Below are 19,875 nucleotides of genomic sequence, written 5' to 3'. Positions count from 1 at the left end.
TTGACTGGCACGTTTTATGTTCTCATTTTGTGAAGCTCTCTTATCCCCTCTTCACGAGGTCCACAAGGACAGATTCTTACCCCATTTTACTAATAAACCTCTCTGATCCTGTGAAGTGACTTATCCAAAGGCAAACATCTGTTTAGCTGCAGACTTAGTACTAGAACTCCCATGTTATATTGACTACTGGATCAGTACCTTCTACTGCCTCATAGAGTGAGCTTGTAAGTTTCCATTAAGAGGTGTTGAAATTTGGAGTAGTTCTCTCGGGCCTTTGATCTTGGAAACAGTGGTCTTCGTTTGATTGCAGGTCCAACAAAGTGACATTGCCTCTGCACATGCTATTCCTGCTGTTAGGGTTAACGCCAACACATCCTTCAAAGCTCAACTTAATCTTCCCACCCCCTCTCACACACACATACTCTGCACTGTCCCAACAATCATACTGTCCTTTGCACTAGTTCTGAATCTTGTTCAAACTTTTTTCATTTTGTGTGCCACAGCGAATTATAAATGTATGTATGTGCATGTCTATGTGTCGTTTTCTCTAGTAAATCAGAACCATGAACTCTTTTTTTTTAAATTTCGGGGCCTTTTATGTAATGGCAACATCTTATATGTCATTATTCAACAAGTCAAACATGCCTGAAGCCATTGTTAGGGGCACTCAACAAAAACAAAAACAAACAAAAAAACAAAACAAAACATGGGAGCCTAAATAAAGACCCTGGATTTGGCTGGCTTGTGCACCTGACAGGCAAGTACTGGTATGAAATTTTAGTATTGCTTTCTTTCTGGAAACTGAGTCCTGTCCCCCAGGAGTCTTCACTCAAGTATCAAGGTGACTGCCAAGCACAAAAGAAAGTATTTTAAAACTAAATCACACTATTTTTTTCCCATAAAAACCTTCCTGCAAGAGAAGATAGACTGGGAGAAGGTGGGAAGCAGGAAGTATTTTTTTCTACAACTGTGTAACTCAGATAGACTGTGAATAGCTCATCACAGTAGGGGAGGTCCAGGGGAAGGGGAGATGAAGTACCCACCCAGATGATCACATCAGTTATAATACCAGCTAATATTTACAAAGCTCCTACAATGCAATCTCAGTCACTTTTGGAGGAACACTGAATTTTCTCCCTGCAAATGACCGTTCATTAAGAACTGGGCACAATAGACTTCTGAAAGAAATGCTTCACAAAGCTTTGTAAGAAGGTGTGGTTGACTTGATGCCATCTTCTTCGTCCTGAAAAAGCATAATGGGCTTTCACACATAGTTTCCAACACACTCATCATAAATATGAAGGGGATGCAGCCCAACATCATGACAAATCAAATTTAGAGTCTCATGAATTCTATATCCTCTTCCCACCCATTTTGCAACACCCATCAAACCAATTTCACTGTAAAAAGTGTCACTGAAAAGCCCAGCCCATGGGGCATCTCATCGTCCTCAGCAGGGTGGGACCTAGCGGTAAACAGGAGGTGCAGGGAGAGCAGTGTGAAGGCAGCTTTAACATTTTCAGTGAAAAAAGCCAACTTGTTTGCAGTTTTGATTTGCTTTTAATAACAAGCTCTCTCAACCAAAACTGATGAATTGGCATAAGAACAAGGGTACAAAAGAAACATCAAGGGGGCCTTCCAAATTGCTAACTAAAGGATGAATTCTCTGCTTTGTGTGGCCATCATTTTATCCCTTGGTAACAGGAGATAAAAAGACGCAAGGCTTTTAATATATGCTGCCTGAATACAGAAAGGAACTGGTTAGAGCATGTGGCCTGTGGTGTTATCTTAATACTTTATAATCACATTCCATACTTTAAGCAAATGTAAATTCTGTCGCATGCTGCCCTTGAAAGACAATTTCAGTGCATACTAAATTGGAGGTAATCACCGATACCTCATAAATAAAGCCTCTGGTGGATAAACACCGAAGCATTTACCAAGCAGCACTGCACTTTAAAATAGCTAACTTTATTGTCAGTGAAAAGATAGGCACAACATGGATTCAAACCTGCTTAACTTTATTGGAACTAGCTCAATTACAGAACAGGGTTTCAATCATTATGGGGCCACATACATTTTCAACCAAAGGTGCTTCTTCTCTAGCCATCTGCCAACCCCAGCTATCCATTTTATAAACACATGCCATTAATCACAAGGGAGGCCAGAAGGAGGTTTGATGACTCCATGTCACCCATCGTTGCTATTGGAAAAAAATAAACAAACTTCTGACACTTGTCCTACTGATGATGAATGTCACTTGGGAGATCTCTTTCCAAGGATCATGGCGGACTGAAATCGATGGCAATTAGCCTATAGTGGATGCCTTCCTTTGAAAACATGTTTAGGAAAAATGCACACATTTGAAGTAACACATTTCATATGTGAATAAGCAATTGAGATAACAGGAGATTGTATGGCTAACAGACATGAGAATATCATTTATAAAAGTTAGTCCATATGTATACACCTTAAGCTGCCGCATTATGAGTGTTTAGGCTCTTCATAAAAAGTAGTTTGCACAGTTTGTTCATTTTCCAATTGTTGTACCCACCCAATTGTGTAACAAAAGAACACTTGGTGTTTCCTATGGCAGATGATGGCAGATATTTCCATTTCTGCTATCCTATCATCCTGAAGCTCAAAAGCAGCATGGAAAATAAATCCTTCATTGAAACAACAATTCAGATACATGATTTTAAAAGAATGTTCAAGCTACTTTTATTTAATAAAAAATTGTTAATAGGAGTTTTATATCAAGTAAAGTTCATTCTAATGAAGTTTTTCTGTACATGGGACATTGGGGTACAACTGACTTAAAAGGTCCCCAGAGACCACCAGGCAGTACAAGTTAAGACAAGGTCACCCTTCTGTCCTGAGGTTCCAGTAAAATGCATAGATAAGTGGGAGTCCAGAAAGAGCCCCCAAATGTTACATATCCACACAATTGTGAAAAGGTGACTAACATGACATTTCTCCCATAAACCATAATTTTTCAAAGGACACCTATTAGAGATTTTCTGAAAAGGCTGAATCTACCTTCTTTGTAAACAGAATACACTGACATGGACTTCTTCCATCTCTTAGATGTACGATATCACTTTAGCAAATTACCTGGGAGTAAAAACTGAGCCCAAAAGGATTGCCTCTGGTATGAGGGGGCAGAGATGCTGTGGCAAGTTCAAGGTAGCCCTCAGCCAAGAACTTCCTCCTTTCCCCGAAAATACATGAGTCTAAAGAGATGGCTGCCACATAGTGTGGAATGTAGGACATTTGTCACCTTAAAGAATGTGATTAAAATCAGGGCTCCTAGAGCTAGCAAAAATTCTGGCAATGTGTTATAACCACAAAAGGAGTAGATGAGAGGTTTAATTTTATTTGGATTAATTTATTTGGCTAGAAAGTAGCAGTCCTGAAGTTTGCTACTTGTGGCTTCTACTATCTGAGGACTTTCTCCCTTATGGCCAAAGGGTAGTATGAATGAGAAGTGAATTAGAAGTAACACAACTACGCTTTTAATTTCTATTTGGGATTCACTTGACGACTGAGGACTAATGTGTAGGATGGTCACTTCATTATTCAAATGTCAATACTGGCTGAAAATCATATCACTCTCCCTCTACCCCACAAAATAATTCCTCTGGAAGAGAATTAGGAATGGCAGAAAAATAATTTTAAATATCCCATTCCTGTGGTCACCGAGGAACCCTCTAAGATGACCTGAGACAGCCAATCCCACAGCAAGAGAAAAAGTGAGGTCAATTTCTTCGGGGGGAGTTTCATGTGACTCTGCTGAAATGAGGACCAGGGGGAGACCTTGAGAAAGGCACTGCAGGAGAGGCAAGGTAGGAATTTAGAACCTCGGACAGACTACTCAAGCCAGGGACATCTTACAAAATACGTATGCCCTGGTCCATGAAGATGCTTTTTCTTAAAACGAGGCTTGTTGTGGATAAGGGTTTCCCAAAAGAAGCATGGTAATTGGCAGGATGGAAAGCTGTGTTGTGTGAACTTGAAAAAAGTCACGTGACCTCTCTGGGTCTCAGACACGCCTCATCACTAAACTGAGGGGGTAGGGCTCTACTGCTACAGTTCCTTCTGGCCACTATGCCCCACAACATAATATATCAGGCCTACTCTTCTAACTAACACATCCCCAAAGTTCTACCCCCCACCCTTTACCTAGTACCCCCCCGCTCCCCTCACCCTCCCCTACCCCTGAAAACTGATCTTAATGACATTGTCTGCAGATGTGTCACCTTAATGAAGGGCAGAAAGGTGACACAGAGCAGGGACCGGGGGGGCAATCAGCAGCCATTTTGCATCCCTGGAGGCAGCTCTATGACAAAGCTTGGAGCCATGGCCTCCTTGGTCCCTATCCACATGCGCATTTCCTGCTGCTCTCCAAAGGTATTCTGAGATGGAGTCACTGGCAGTAAGAAGGCATAGCTAAGGATACATCTACAGCCCATCTCTTCCCCGGCTGCAGCACAGTACTTTGGGCTTCTGATGCTATTCCTTTGGAGGTGATAGTCAACTATGCCTTTTAAGACATATGCTAAGAATTGGGGAAAACAAGAGGAGTTCTTTCAAGGTAGTCACCAGAGATTCAAAGCATTCGGCCCATCACCAGAAATGCTTCCTCGTTTTGCCAATGACTGGAAATTTGAGACTGGTGACACAGCCAGTGAGTCTGTGCTGGAAAAGAAATAAACACTAAGCAGATTGGTCTCAGGAAAGGCAAGCGAGCTGTGCTGGTGGCCACACACAGAACCTCATGCAACTCTCCATCAAGGCCTCTGATGGTCTAACTCCCTACGAAAGAGGAAGTTATACATCATCACACAGCTAATTTACTCTCCTAGCATCTGAAAGCAATATATTAATTATCCAAATGCATAAATTACTCCAGAGTATATATATGAAATGTATGAACTTCCACAAGGGAACCAAAAGAATCCACTTCCAAAGCACCACTGAAATGAAGATAAACTCCTGGCACAGGGCAGCTGGGAAATCGGGAGGGAAAATTAGCTCCAGCACCCTTCCACACCCCAATATCCCCTGCCTTTTCTCCAGCTTACATAGCTCCTGAAACTATTCTCTTCCATGAGCCCAAGATGAGAGCTCTCTCTCTCTGGATGCTGCCTAGATGGAAGTGTACAAAACAGCACATGTGCAAATTCTCTCCAGCTTCCCACTTCTGAACTACATGTTACACACTGCCTTCCAAACGTACTGTGCTCTTCAATAAAAATGATCTGGAATATGGCAAGGCTAAATAAAATGACACACGTTGAAAACATTCATGTACATCCAGCTATTAACAGTCCTAGCATTTGTATAAATCCCAACAATAAACTTTAGAGCACATTCTGATTAATCGGTCTTTAGAGGTAACGCTCTAAGTGTGTACCAGACTAGGCTGGAGTTTGTATGGTGTTACTTAAGTACTACATCGTCTCAATAGAAAGCCCCTTTAAAGAACATCCCCCCCAACCCTAGTCCTCACCCTCAAAATAAGAACAAACAAAAGGGAAAAATGATTAAAAGCACTCTTGCTGAGCAACCGCAGTTCTCGGATGTGCCGTTTAGATGAGATATTCTACCATCTCTGCATCAGGCTCTTGTCCCAGGAGCTGAATGGGAGCTTTCCTTTCCAGAGTATTGGAGTGGAAAACAGGGCCATCTAAACAGAGACAGGGGATTAGAAAGCAGTTAGGGATAAGGTGACGATTCCTAGAAACAGACACCTTCCGAGCCATGAAGCCAATGGCAAAGTGAGACTTGCCTGACACCCCCTCCCCGTGTCCACCTGAACATTTGCTTCTACTAGGAGAAGGGCCTTGGCTCACCCCAGTTCCCATCCTGGTGTCCCAAGAAGCCATTTACAGATGCTGCCCTTGTGCCTTGTGATCCATTCCCTTTAGCACATGAACGACTGTGGCCAAGTGACCAGCGGGTCAACAAACCACCTGTAATTGAGGGCAGAACCCAAAGCTTCCCCAGTATGGACAATCATTACCTGTCTTATCGGGACTGCAGGTCACGCTTGGTATAGACAAACGACGGGACCCAGAACTGGCAGCTGGACTTGAAGAAGCCTCAGCCGGAGCCAGGGCCGGAGCTGGAGCTGGAGCTGGAGCTGGAGGAGAAGCCGCAGCCGGAGCTGGAGTTGGTGCCTGAGTCGGAGCCGAAGCAGAAGCCTGAGACGCTTGCGGAGCCAAAACTGGAGCGGTAGCCGAAGCTGGAAGCGGAGCCGGAGCAGCTGAGGCAACCTGAACAGCAGCAGTGGGAGCAACAGCAGCAGCAGCAGCAGCAGCAGCAGCAGAGGCAGCAGCGAGAATCGGAGTGGCAGGAGCTGAAGAAACAGCAGTAGCAGCGAGGGCAGTGGCAGCGGCCGGAGATGGGGCAGAGGCAGTGGCAGCTGGAGCGGCAGCAGCAGCAACGGCAACTGGAGCGGCGGCTACCATGGTGGTGGTGGTGGTGGCAGCGGTGGCAGTGTTGGTGGCAGCGTTGGCAGTGGTGGTGGCAGCAGCAGCGGCAGAAGCGGCTGGCATGGGAACAGAGATGGGAGCGACAGCGGCGGTCTTGTTCGGTTCTGTTCCCCGTTCCGTCTGGGTGCTGCAGTCACGGCTGCCCGTCTTGGAGTGAGCAGACAGCAGGGGCGTGGACGGTGGCACCGGCGATGGGGTGGAAGGGACGGACTCGACGCGGTAGTCTCCACCCAGGAGAATACCTATAAGGGGAGAAAGAGACAGGGGTTAGGCAGGTATGGGCTCCTGGGACCCAGATGCACACGTCTACTGGCCCTCTTCTTCCATGTAGAAGGTTCAGGAGGAACTTTCCTTGTGCCTCCAGAGAACCCAGAAGGCGGGTGTGGCAGGCTCATCCCACCTGGTCCTCACTCTCCACCCCAGCACCGTGGATGACACTTTTAGGTGTCCTGTGAATCAGTTTTGATTTTTTTCCAACAGCCACTGATTTCCAGCGAGCTTTCAGAATGCTTCTAGTCAGTTCCACTTATCACCCACATCATCCACTACCAGACAGCTGGGAAGGATTGGGGAAATAAGATTGTAGTCATGGATGAGTGTGAAAATAATTTTGTAAATGAAGGTTCTAATCAAGACCGTGGTCTCTGGAATGCGTCCTCTAGCCAAGGGACACTGCAAGTGTCCGACAACTAAAAGGGATATCAGAAACAACAAAAAGACCTAAAATTAAAATACAAAGCTGGTTTTCTCAGAATCTAAAAATGTACCTCATGGTGTCCATGATATTTCTGGGATTTTGATTAGAGGGGAAGGCCTAGGGATCCCTGGGTGGCACAGCGGTTTGGCGCCTCCCTTTGGCCTAGGGCACGATCCTGGAGACCCAGGATCGATTCCCACGTCGGGCTCCTGGTGCATGGAGCCTGCTTCTCTCTGCCTGTGTCTCTGCCTCTCTTTCTCTCTCTGTGACTATCATAAATAAATAAAAATTAAAAAAAAATATTAGAGGGGAAGGCATGGACAGGAATGGAATGAAAAAGTACATTCAGTTCTCATCTCAGAACATTCTGATAACAAAAACCTGCCACCCAGCATCATTTAGCTTAACTAGAACTCTGAGTCCTTCTATTATATAGGAGGAAAGAACAGAGAAGATCTGGAATTCTGAAATCTTGACTGACATGAAGCTCACGTGGGCTTTGGACAAAGACTAAAGATCTCAAGTGGCAAGGTCAGATCTGAGAATTTTTAAAAGGAAACTGAAGTTATCTTCCTTCCCACCCAAGGAGAACTCAGAACTCTTATCTTTGAAGGCCTTGGATTCAATCAGTGTTCTCTCAGTGAGATATCAGAATGTGGAGGAGCTCCTTTCAGGAGGATAGAAACCCAACCTGGTATATATCATCCTCGCTAGAATGTGGACCATCGCTCCTTTTCCTTGCTGAATGGGCACATATCTAAGTCAGGGCTCTCTTTATTTTATTTTTTTAAGATTTTACTTATTTATTCAAGAGAGACACAGAAAGAGAGGTAGAGACATAGGCAGAGGGAGAAGCAGGCTCCCCACAGGGAGCTTGATGGGGGACTTGATCCCAGAACCCCAAGATCACAACCTGGGCCAAAGGCAGATGCTCAACCACTAAGCCACCCAGGCATCCCCAGGGCTCTCTTTAAATGGGTCACATTAATTGTCTTTACTGTCATTACCTAGGCTCCCCTTCCAGCTCTTGTCATCTCGCTTTTCCTCCATGATGGGGGTGCCAGTCAGGGTGGAAGAATGTGAGAGCAAGCCTGATCCAGCATTGGAAATGGACATTAGAGACTTTGCTGGTCGCATGGATGACAGCTGCTCTGTCTTACTTGGCTCCTTCCGGGAACGCTGCTGGAGTACTTTGATCATGGCATCCTTCTCAATAATTTGGGCATGAAGCGTCTTAATCCTAGGAGTCAAAGATAGAGAACATATAAAGATGTTGTTGCTACCTCCATGTTCTGGTCTCATGGCCTGCATGGACTTAAGCTTCCAGTGTCTTTTCAACTAAGGGGTGCTTTAGTTATTTCTGGGTTGTAAAGCAAGGGAGAGTGTGCCATGCTTTTTAAAATGCCTTTCTCCACACCCAAATGAACATAGTAGAGCATGTGAGAGTTGTTGCTTAAACCTCACGAGGCCAAAGGAAGGTACTGGTTGTGGGAGAAGCTGCATGTGAGCAGGTAAATCAATGTAGTGGGTACTATAGTGACGAACTGGAGTCAGGGGAACAACGTATTTAGTGAGAAAATAAGAACTTCTATGAATGGGCCGCAATTTCAGTTAATAAGTAAATGATCATGAGTTTATAAGAGGTATCAGGTGCCCTACCTCCAAGTTGGAATGGATGTTTTTTTACTGTGCACTCTGCTGTAACACAGGGCTGAAGTCCAATGCTAGAAAGAATACCCCAGAGTGCAAATACCAGCGATACAGTTCTGGCAGAGGGAAGATGGAAAGCAATTACCAAGGCCAATGGGGAAAGCAAGGTAAAGGTCACTGCATTTCAAATCCCAAGTAACAGGCTGGCAGGGTTGTGGGGGTCAGGGGAAGCTGTGTTGTCAGGTTTTTCAGCTGTGAATGAAGACGTCTGCCCTTCCCTTCTGATCTATCTGGTCTTGATACCTTCTTCTCAGATCTACCAGGGTCCGGATGGATTTTCTACCTGCCCTCCATGTCAAGGCAACGCTTGTTGGCCATCAAGATTTCTTCCTCCTCTTTCTGAATGCGAGCTTCCAGAGCCGTGTCGTAGCTGGTGTTAGGAGAGTGGCTGATGACTGTTGTGTCCCTGGGAAGGAAGATGACAGTGATGAGGAAGACAAGGCAGCAAAACCAATGAATCCTATCATTTCCCTCCCAAGTCAAAGTATTGCTGGAAAGCCATAAGCTACAGCGAGACTTGTTAGGAATGGCTGGTTTCTGGATGACTTACTGAAAAGAACCTCCAAGATGGGAAGGTTCAGCACTCAGAGCTAGAAGCGGTTTTCAGCCTGAGAACAGTTACAAAAGTCAGTGAAGGATTCCACGAGAGACGCACAGGCTTGCCTTCAAAACTAGACAGATAGGCTCCCAAAGCCTTCTGGCTGAGAGTTCCTTCAAGGTTTTCGATCATAGCCAGGTAATGGGAAGATATTTCTATTTCCACTTTATCTTATTATTTATATTACACTTAAGATATAGATTTCCACTTTATTCTCATGACAGTTATGAAGGGGAAACGGCTAGACTTTGCTGAAAAACAAAGAATGTACTAGACAGCCATTGCTACAGATGTATAACAACTATACCCGAATGCTAGAAACAAACTATGAACACGTCAACAGTGAAGGTCAGGTAGGGCATGCAAGCCAAGTTAGAAACAGGGCCTTTGAGTCAGTGCCACTTAATTCCTATCTGACCTACATCAGAAACATTCCAGTGCCAACTCAACAAGTCTCACCCCCATGACTGTTCTCTTGCCAGGGTCCCAACTGCACAAGGGACCATCCTGTTTCATTTGAAAGTCTCTAAGGCCATTAACTCAAAGACTCATTAATAAGGAGTAAAGTGTGTGTGTGTGTGTGTGTGTGTGTGTGTGTAAGAGAGAGAGAGAGAGAGAGAGAGGGAGAGAGAAAGAGAGAGGAGGAGGAGAAGGAGAAGGAAAAAAAGGAGGAGGAAGAGGAAGAAGGGAAGGCAGTGTTGGTGGGGAGAGGGTCTAGCCCGTGGGTGAGGCTGATGTCTACACAGCACAAGTCAAAGACATATGGAAATCCTATATCGTCTTGATAAATGAGGTCATACATCTTTCTTTAGTTCATTTAGAACTAGTGGTAGAAAAAAAAGTGAAGGGAATGAAGAAAACTGGATCTCCTTTGAATCACTCGCAGGGAAAGAAAAAGGGATTAGGAAGAATATTGATGTAATTATATTGGTCTTCAAGGAAAGCTGACAATAGACCAAGAAAACAATGAATTGGCACTGTTTCATTATACTTCCTATGAGAACGAGGATCTGTGGGAGAATTTTCTGTTGGCAGCTAGCTGTGTTCTCTTAGCTTAGAGATTGTGACCAGTGCAGATGGGAAGGAAAGGGCAGGGGATAAAGAGGCAGCAAGCTGGTATTAAAGTTAGGGAATTTGGGTGAGTTTACATAAAACCACTGTTTCCCCAAATGCTTGTACTTTATATGCAGAGCTAAAACAATGTATCTGAATGGTGAAATAATTGTAGTGCAAGTGGCTCCCATCAATTGCTAAGTTTGAAATATTTTAGCATCTCAGAATTTTCCACTTGCTCTGGTGAGTTCACGTGCTTATAGTCCTACCGGGAATGGCACTTATGTTCCAAAGTAGCCAAGGGGATATGGCATTGTGCAATGTGGAGAGCACAGGTTCTGACTAGAGACTACACCAGGGTCAAATCCCACTTTCCCAAGTACTCTGCCACTAACAAATTCTATGAGCCCGGTAAGCTCATAGAATTTAACTCCTCTAATGCTCAGTGTTCTCATATGCAAGATAGAAATCATCATTATACCTACATCTCATGGCATTTTGGGGGGGAAGAAGTCAAAGTATGCCTGTAAAAGATATGGTGGCAGGCACAGTAAAAACACTGAATACAGTCATCTATTAGTTATGAGAGAAAAGTCTATAGGTAGAAGAAGAGTAGCAGACAAGAGAGTGTGACTTTAAAGAATTTCAGCTCCAAGATCATATCCTGGAGGCAATTCCTGCAGGGCATAGTTCCAATGGGATGGCTGCTTCAGAGCCAGGCCGCTCTAAAGAGTTCATGGTGTCTATGGACACTGGGACATGAGTGCATGGTTTGTCACTGGGGGAGCCAGTGCTGGCTCAATGCCACTTTCACTGCATAAAAGACCATTTCGGGGACTCAGAGCCCTGCCAGCTAATTGATATGGACACTGTGAACTCCTCAGGAATGGAGCCTGAAAATGTGGGGCACTTAGTGAATTCCTACAGAGCTGCCAGGACGGCCTTCAACATCAATCTTCCTTCTAGAAGACTGGCGCTACTAAGCCAATGGCTCAGGCAAAAGCAAGCAAGCACAGCTTTGGAAGGAGCAACTTGACCTGCTTAACTTCCAATAATCTGAGACCATCCTTACGCACATCTGGAGTGAACTGATGGCTTGAAAACACCACCTGCATATTCCAAAATGTAGATCCCTGAGCTTAATATCCTCCATCTGAATTCTTAATAAATGAGTTTCTGGCAACTATCCTTCCAATCATCTCTCTCCTTCCTTTGTCCAATGAAATTCTCATCACATTGCTTACATTGCTTTCTAGAATGTCACCCATGATTTCCTAACTAAAACATCTAGTGTTTTAAACTTTTAAACTTCAAATCCATCCTTCCTGAATGGGTATCATCATTTTGTTGATTTAATATGTGAACTCGACTATGAGTACGACACTGTGTTTGAAGTTACTGCGATGCTAAAAAGTGGCTACACATGCATAAGACTAGTCCCTGACTGCAGGAGACTTGCAAGACGAGGCAAAAAAATAAATAAACAGGCAAAGGGCACCTGGGATGGCTTAGTCAGTTAAGCATCTTTCAGCTCAGGTCATGGTTCCCAGGGTCCCAGGTTCAAGCCCCAGGGTCCTGGGTTCAAGCCCCAAGCTCCCTACTTGGGGAGCCTGCCTCTCCCTCTCCTCCCCGCTCCTGCTCTCTCTCACTATCTCTGTTGCTATCTCGGTTTCTCTTTGTCTCAAATAAACAGATAAAATCTTTAAAAGAAAGTAAACAGGCAAACAATTTAATTAAGACAGAAGGGAATTTGAACTTTATTACAATTGGCACTGAAGATTATTAGAGCTTTTTGAGGGGAGTGATGTGATCCAAGCTCTGCTTTAGAAAGATAGCATTATCTCTGGGTGAAATACGATAGGGGGTAGGGGAGGAATACACTGGACTTGGGCAAACCAGTCAGAAGGGTTATTGTAATAATCCCAGCAAGAGATACTGAAATGACGAAGTGATGCAATAGTAGGGGAAATGGAACAGGCATAGGAGGCAGAATTGCTACAACTTGAAGACTGCTTAAATGTAGTTGTTAGACAGAGGGAAGAATGAATGAGAATTGTGTTGTTTCTAATTCAAATGACTAGAAAAAAATGGCATACCACTCACTTTCCATGATAGGAAAGTATGGAGAAATCTTTGGGAAAGCATTTATAATGAGTTTTGATTTTAGTTACATCGGAGTTAACATGTCTTATGAATAGCCATATGACACTATCCAACAAGTTGCTGACAATTCTAGCTTTAATCTAAGGGATGTCAGACTTACTATGTGAAGCTGTAGTAGAGAACAAGATAACTAAGACAAAAGGTAGAACGAGGAGAGAGTCATGGACAGAAACTGAGAAAAACCTCCAAGGAAGGAACAGATAGGCATGTATAATATGTGTGACCAGCTTCTACCTCTTACTTTCCTCTTCCTTCCTTCTTTCCCAGATTTACATCGCCCAAAATAAACACAAAACATTGCACGTTCGGAGAAGGTTAACAACCTAATTCAGAAAATGCAAACTCGTCAATTACATGGCCCATTGGGTTTGTTATCTTTTTTAAAAAAATATTTTATTTATTTATTCATTAGAGACACAGTGAGAGAGGCAGAGACATAGGCAGAGGGACAAAAGCAGGCTCCATGCAGGGAGCCTGACGTAGGACTCAATCCCATGTCTCCAGGATCATGCCCTGTGACAAAGGTGGCACTAAACCACTGAGCCACCTGGGCTGCCCACGGGTTTACTATCTTTTTATCCCTTTGCTGCTATTCAGAAATAAAGTCACCGCTTGTGAACTTCAATCTGCATTGCCGAATCCATCCCTCTAGGATGAATTACTCCGTAGGATTGCCCTCATCTAATATTAAGCATCTGGATAATCTCTAGGAGCACCACAATACAGAGTTATACTGTGGGTCATATTATTGTGATTATTTATAATATTTTTAAGTGACTAAGTAATAAACCTCAAATGGTCACTCTTGAATGGTTCATAATCCCTATTTCACTACCTTGAAATCATCGTTTCTGGGAGGCAGCAGAGGACAGTGGTGAAGGTGTCAAAATGTCATTTGCAATCCCGATTCCTCTTCTTAGTAACTGTGTGTGATCTTGGACAAAGTATTTACCCTGTCTGTGCTTCAGGTTCCTCGTCTGTGGAACAGGTAATAGTATTTATCTCAAAGAATTATTGTGAGGATAAGCAATAATTGTAAAGTACTTAGCAGAGTACCTTATGTAGAAAATACTACATGTGATTTCTTGCATTGACTATTTTCCCTTTGAGAAGTGGTGCTTCATAGAATGCAAGTGCTAAGAGGGGTATGAAAAGATCACCTAATAGGTCTTCTACCTGAGAAAAGACAGTTGTCTGTTACTATATTCAAATCTCTATTTTCATGATTCGCAATGGCCAAAGACCAGAAACAATCCAAATATCCATTTTTGAGTGAATGGATAAGCAACTGTGGTATAACCCAAACTATGGAACACTGCTCAGCAATGAAAAGGAATAAACTACCAATATGTGCATCAACTTGTGTGAATCTCAAAATAATTATGCCAGGTGAAAGAAATCAAACACAAAGAGTATATACTATATGAATCGTTTTATACAGTCTAGAAAAAGAAAAATTATAATGCCAAAAAAATTCAGATTGATTGTTGTCCTGGGGTCAGATGGGGGAGGAAGGGATCAAGTTGAAGGGGCACAAGAGAACTTTAGAATGTGTCCTCTCTCTTGATTGTGGCAGTGGCTCCATTATTGTATACACCTGCCAATGTTTATCAAAGCATACACTTGAACTAGGTGTTTACTTAATTTGTAAGTAATACCTTAATTGGAAAAATTCTACAACTAGCACTGATACTGCCCAAGCAACAGTTCCTAAATGTGCAGCCTGTTATCTACCTATGAGCTATTACACTGGGAATATACTGAGATACTAGCAGAATACACAGGAACCAAGCAGGCCATTAAAATGTGGCACTAGATTTACAGATTTAAGTTACAGAGTTACACATCATTTCCTTCTCTTTCACTTCTTTTCTCCTTCCTTCTTTTTTGCTTCTTTCTCTCCTTCCTTACTCAAATACATGTTGAGCACTTTCCATCTGCAGCCAATATCCTAGGCACTTAAAAATTATTTGGAAAGAAAACAGAACATAAACCTTTTACATTGAAAGGGGCAAAGAGCAGAACTGTGGTCAAATTTTTAGGGTTGAGAGGAGGCAGAATGAAACCACTGGGCAGAAAAGCAATGGCAAGAGATGTTGGAAGGGAAGGTGGAAGAGCTCACAGGCTCTGAAATGAAGGTTTCTGAATGCTACCTTCCAAATTTGAAGTCTTATTAGGAAAGGAAGAAAAGGGGGGAGTCCTGTGTGACTCAGTGGTTGAGCGTCTGCCTCCGGCTTCGGGTGGGGTCCCAGAGTCCCACAATCAAGTCCTGTATCAGGGTCAAGGAGCCTGCTTCTCCCTCTGCCTGTGTCTCTGCCTCTCTCTCTCTCTCTCTCTCTGTGTGTGTGTGTCTCTCATGAATAAATAAATAAAATCTTAAAAAAAAGAAAGGAAGAAAAGGGAATCTCTGTGGCCAAGCATAAAAGGCATTATCTTTGAAAAAAATTAGCATAATCCTGGAAGAGAAGGGTCTGGAGAAATTACCTAGTCTGATACTCTCATTTTGCAGGAATTTGAACACAATCTCTCAATTCCCCCTGTGGACTGGATTAAAAGGCATGCAAAAAGTATACAGTCCAGATACAGGATGTTTGTCTGAGGAACTAACATCAGGTATTTCTACTAGGTGGATACTGGCTGCTTTTTATCATATGAAATAATAAACACACACATTTTACTGAAAACAGTGATTCCATGAAAACTTTCTATGGACTGATTTCAACAAATTTGATTTAAATTAAATCTACCATATGGAAGGCAACAGATTCTAGAAAGAAATCTGTCTGACAGGGGGTTTCCTCCAATACTCAAAACTTTCCAGGGAGGAAGGAAGGGGGAGGGTTCATTTCTTTATACAAGGATCCCAGGGACAACCTCTTAGCTTCACTGCCTTTCCTAATCTGAAGTCTATGTTGGAGTCAGTTTTAGCAGTGAATCTCCCAGCACCAAAAACCCTGGCCACTCAACATTTTTTCATGTTGCACACCTTTATGAGCAGAATCTGTCTCAGCTTCTGCGCAAAGATGGCAGAAATTGTCCTGTATCTCCTTTTCAGTGTTAGGGTTGCCAAGTAACCTTTGGATAAGCACAGGGTACAGGAGTTTATTTGGAAGGTAGCAGCTAGAATTCCACTTAACTGTGTTTCTAATCTGCCTCCAAACTTCCCGAGCATCTTTGAGCACAATTGGGCTTCTGTGCCCTCTGTTACTGCCCTGGCATGTACCAAGCACACTGTTTGCAGAAAACAAAGACAGGTAAGCTTAAGCTCATGAGGACCTCAAAATTAGGGCAGAGGTGATTCCCATCCCTTTAAAGTTTTTAGAGGATGCCTGGAGACGGGAAGAGTGTGGTAGAGATGTCTTCCTGGAGAACTAGGAGTAGGTTTGCAAACCACCAGCCCAGCTCTCCAGCGCTGCCCTCCCTCTGATTTGGCATGAGAAGGAATCACAGATAAATGTGTCCTCCACCCCCTCCGCACAGGATGTACATCCCAGCCTAGACTCTAGCAAGTGTTTCCACATTTCTCCAGCTCACCATGTTTAGGAGAACGTTAAAAACAGCACTGGGGTTTTTAATAACTTTCTGGGTAGAGACTCTATGGGTGTAGTGTGCTCTGGCAGCCCCTCAGATACTCAACTGTAGCTGAAGGCTCTTGTCCATCTCTCCAACAAACAGGCCACCTCATGATTCAAATTTAGTTTTTGTTGCTGTTTCTTTCTCTCTTACCCAATTCATGATTACAAACAGCCATGAGACAGATAAACGGGGTAAGAACACTGTTTCCTCCCAAGATCAAGATTTAATGTTTTCACATGAAAGGGGGAAATCTCAGAGGCAAAATAAATAAATAAAATAAAACAAAATCCTCCAGCCACTTTCTATCCCTTACCAAATGGAATATGACCATCTCCATGTCATGCACTCATGAACACAGAGAATGTGGCCTACAAATATAGACCTGCTCAAAGGGCAGGATGGAGCCATGGTGAGTATAGCCCTTGGCATAGCTTGGGTGAGTCAGAGCTACCAAATGGCGGCAGCCACTCCTGAGTGACATTTCATTTCTGAGTGGCATTTCTCTGAAGAGGCCTCCACTCCAGTCCTGGGGCTAAACAAAGAAAACTGCAAGAAGCTGTGGCTCTGGTGAAGGAGGTGTGCAAACGTTCACTTGATCCCACCTGCAATTGTTCTGGTTCCCAAGGAGAGCCAAGCTATGACTCTAGTGAGTTCATAAGTTAAGGTCAATTTTCAAATTCCTGACCTTCTGCCCTCACAATCTGTTTCACCAGATGAAAGAAAACACATTTAAGCAGAGACTGGGGGTAAGGGGAGGGAAAGAACATTACAGAAAATAACAAGAGAAATGGAAAAATCCATTTTATCAGTCACCTTTGTGTTCTGCCCCCACCCACCCACCCAGGCCCTTCAAGCAGTGACTCTGGCAGCCAGCTACTTACCTCTGAGCAGCAACGGTTGCAGCAGCATCTAGAGCAAAATGTCTCATCACATTCTCCTCCAAATACTTCTGTTCCCATTTAGTCATATCGGCTTCCAGGGCCAGGATCCTCTCCTCCTTCTCCCGAAGGAGCTCCATCAATGCCGTGGCATTGTATTCGGAAACGTTGGTGGGCTGAGAGTTGCCCTGGCGCTGGTTGGGGAGATACAGAGACCCCTCAGGTCAGTGAGAGAATCGTGGTGGTTGAGTCCCATTCGAAGAGCCCCCTATCTTGGAGAGGATTACTGCCCAAGCCACTTCAGTTTGGATTCTGATTCAGAAGCAAGGGGCATCCAAATTTTCTCTTAAGGCAATGGGACTTTCTATCTTGGGCTTCAATATGAGACTCCCTTGGTCAGGAAAGAAGTAATCACTATTCTTGCCTGCCAGCATGGTACACAACAGAAATGGACATTAAACACCTAGGACTGGGGCCCTACTTCGCCCCTAACTTGTTGTGTGGCCTTAAGTGAATCATGCAACCTTTTCTGAGTCTTGATTTTCTTTCATCTAAAAATGAGGAGGGCTATGGCCAGATGACTCTAAAGGCCATATCCAATTCTAAACTGTTAGGAGTCTATTTGCACAGCATCTTACTTCTTACAGGGTTTATGGTTCATCTGAAAATAAAAGGTGCAAAGATAATAGGCATTAAGGATTTTTCCAGGATAGGAAGCAAAGGAAGCCAACTTCATCTTTATAATTGGAAAGCAGTCTGGAAATAAGATCAAGTAGGGGAAAAAAAAACAAACCTAAAGATGAGCACAGGTGTGGTTTTTGTCACCATGTCAGACACTAAATGAAAAATAACCAACCAGGAATGATCTCATTTTCTTTCAGGTCTCCATACCTGCTGAATTCTCAGGGATTCCAGTTCCCTCTCCAGCCGCGTCCTGAGACGATGCTCCAACTGCTCACGTTTTTCGCATGCCGCCTGGAGCTGTACGAGGGCTTGCTGCATCTTCTCCACCTTATCTACATACACCTGCTTCTTTTTCAGCTGGAATTCCAGGTTGGGAGGGTTGTAAGATGGAACAAAAGAGAACAGGATCAATCATGCATCCCCCAAATCCAGCTTTGTGTTTAGATCTCTTTCAGTCCTGCTCCAAAACAAAACAAAAATAAAAAAAAATAAAAAAAAAAGAATGAATGGTAAGAAGGTCCTTCATGATGAGTAGAATGCTGCCTTGTACTTATACAGGGAATGTGATGAGGAAGAGGACTTAGGAGCTCTCTTTCATTTTTTCTTCTCCCTCCGCCCCGCTTTGTTTTCCCCAGACCTATTTCCAACAGTAGAGTCTGTCTTAGATGGCAAGCTTTTAAAATTATTAAAATAATAATCCTTATGGCAAGGTCCTCACCTCTGCTCTTCTTCACTCTAAACTGGAATAGTCCAGGGGCAGTGATGTCTTATTTTGGTCATTACAATAGAGAAATTCTAAAAGATAAAAGGGGGGTTCTCCAGGGAGAAAACCTTAATTTGGTGTGGAAAGAAAACCATTCCCTCTTCCCCCTTATATAAGTGTCTTCTCTCCAAGTGACAAAGAATGGGTGCTGAAGGTCCAAAGAAGTCAGAATCATCTTTTTGAAGTCTGTGGTCCTTGTAATTATCCATTATAGTCATCACTGTCCTTTTGGACAATTTCTGCTTCTCAAAAGTGAAGCTACCACACAATGGTTTTTAAGGGTCTTTAATCTCCTCATTGACTAGCACTGCCCCACTAGATATTTATTAAAAGAACACAGGTCACAAAAAAAATAAAAAAAAATAAAAAAAGAACACAGGTCACTTGCAGTTTCTGCCTCAGTCATGAGCCTGAGTTGATAACATTGGACCATAATTTCTCACCCTTATTCTGGGACCTTTAAAGATATCTAAAGACTCGAACTAATGAATTGAATCTAAGACTAAATGAATCAAACATGATTCTTCCTCTTTCCAAGCCTATGAACCATAACCAAAAGCAAAGGTGGAAGCAGGTTAGGACAACGAAATTCTTTGTACCCTTGTAATTCATAAGCTAAATCCTGGCTCTATGGGAATGGTGAGATGAGGAGGATCCCAGGGCTCTTTACAGAAGGCATATACCTCCCCAACACTTAGGAAGAGAGGAGTTAGTGCAGCCTTCTCAGCTTGTTAGTCAATGAGGTTATACTTTTTATTATTATTTTTATTCATGAGAGACACACACAGAGAGAGAGGCAGAGACAGGCAGAGGGAGAAGCAGGCTCCTGGTGGGGAGCCTGATGTGGCACTTGATTCCAGGACCCTAGAATCACGACCTAAGCCAAAGGCAGATGCTCAACCACTGAGCCACCCAGGCACCCCGAGGAGGTTATGTTTTTCATCATTATTTGTGGGGTGCCTCTCTTGATAATAAAATCAACCTATGGGGACACCTGAGTGGCTCAGTGGTTGAGCATCTGCCTTTGACTCAGGGCATGATCGTGGGATCTGGGATCGAGTCCCACATCAGGCTCCTGTAGAGAGCCTGCTCCTCCCTCTGCCCATGTCTCTGCCTCTCTCTCTCTGTGTCTCTCATGAATAAATAAATAAAACATTTTTTAAAAAATCAACCTATGGACTCTTTCTAAAGCAGAAATCCCTCTGAGCTAGTCATATCTGTCATTATCATTTTCATGGAAGCTGAGGTTAGGGATA

The 19,875-nt window shown here is 43.5% G+C and overlaps 1 protein-coding gene across 2 annotated transcripts in view; it reads right to left on the bottom strand.

Moving 5' to 3' along the window:
• Positions 1 to 2,000: 2,000 nt before the first annotated feature.
• Positions 2,001 to 19,875, bottom strand: part of AMOT (angiomotin) — a 64,842-nt gene continuing 46,967 nt past the window's right edge. For both annotated transcript variants that reach the window (XM_077889856.1, XM_077889857.1), the window contains 6 exons: positions 18,064 to 18,213; positions 17,176 to 17,366; positions 9,188 to 9,310; positions 8,202 to 8,434; positions 6,026 to 6,739; positions 2,001 to 5,689 (listed from right to left, as the gene is read on the bottom strand). In XM_077889856.1, coding sequence (XP_077745982.1) covers positions 5,592 to 5,689; positions 6,026 to 6,739; positions 8,202 to 8,434; positions 9,188 to 9,310; positions 17,176 to 17,366; positions 18,064 to 18,213 — 1,509 coding nt within the window. In that variant the 3' untranslated portion in view covers positions 2,001 to 5,591. The remainder of the gene's footprint in view (positions 5,690 to 6,025; positions 6,740 to 8,201; positions 8,435 to 9,187; positions 9,311 to 17,175; positions 17,367 to 18,063; positions 18,214 to 19,875) is intronic.

The sequence above is a fragment of the Canis aureus genome, chromosome X (genome assembly GCF_053574225.1).
Source record: "Canis aureus isolate CA01 chromosome X, VMU_Caureus_v.1.0, whole genome shotgun sequence".
Lineage (NCBI taxonomy): Eukaryota > Metazoa > Chordata > Mammalia > Carnivora > Canidae > Canis > Canis aureus.
The sequence above is the reverse complement of the archived record's forward strand: the minus strand, read 5'-3'. Positions and strand labels throughout refer to the sequence as shown.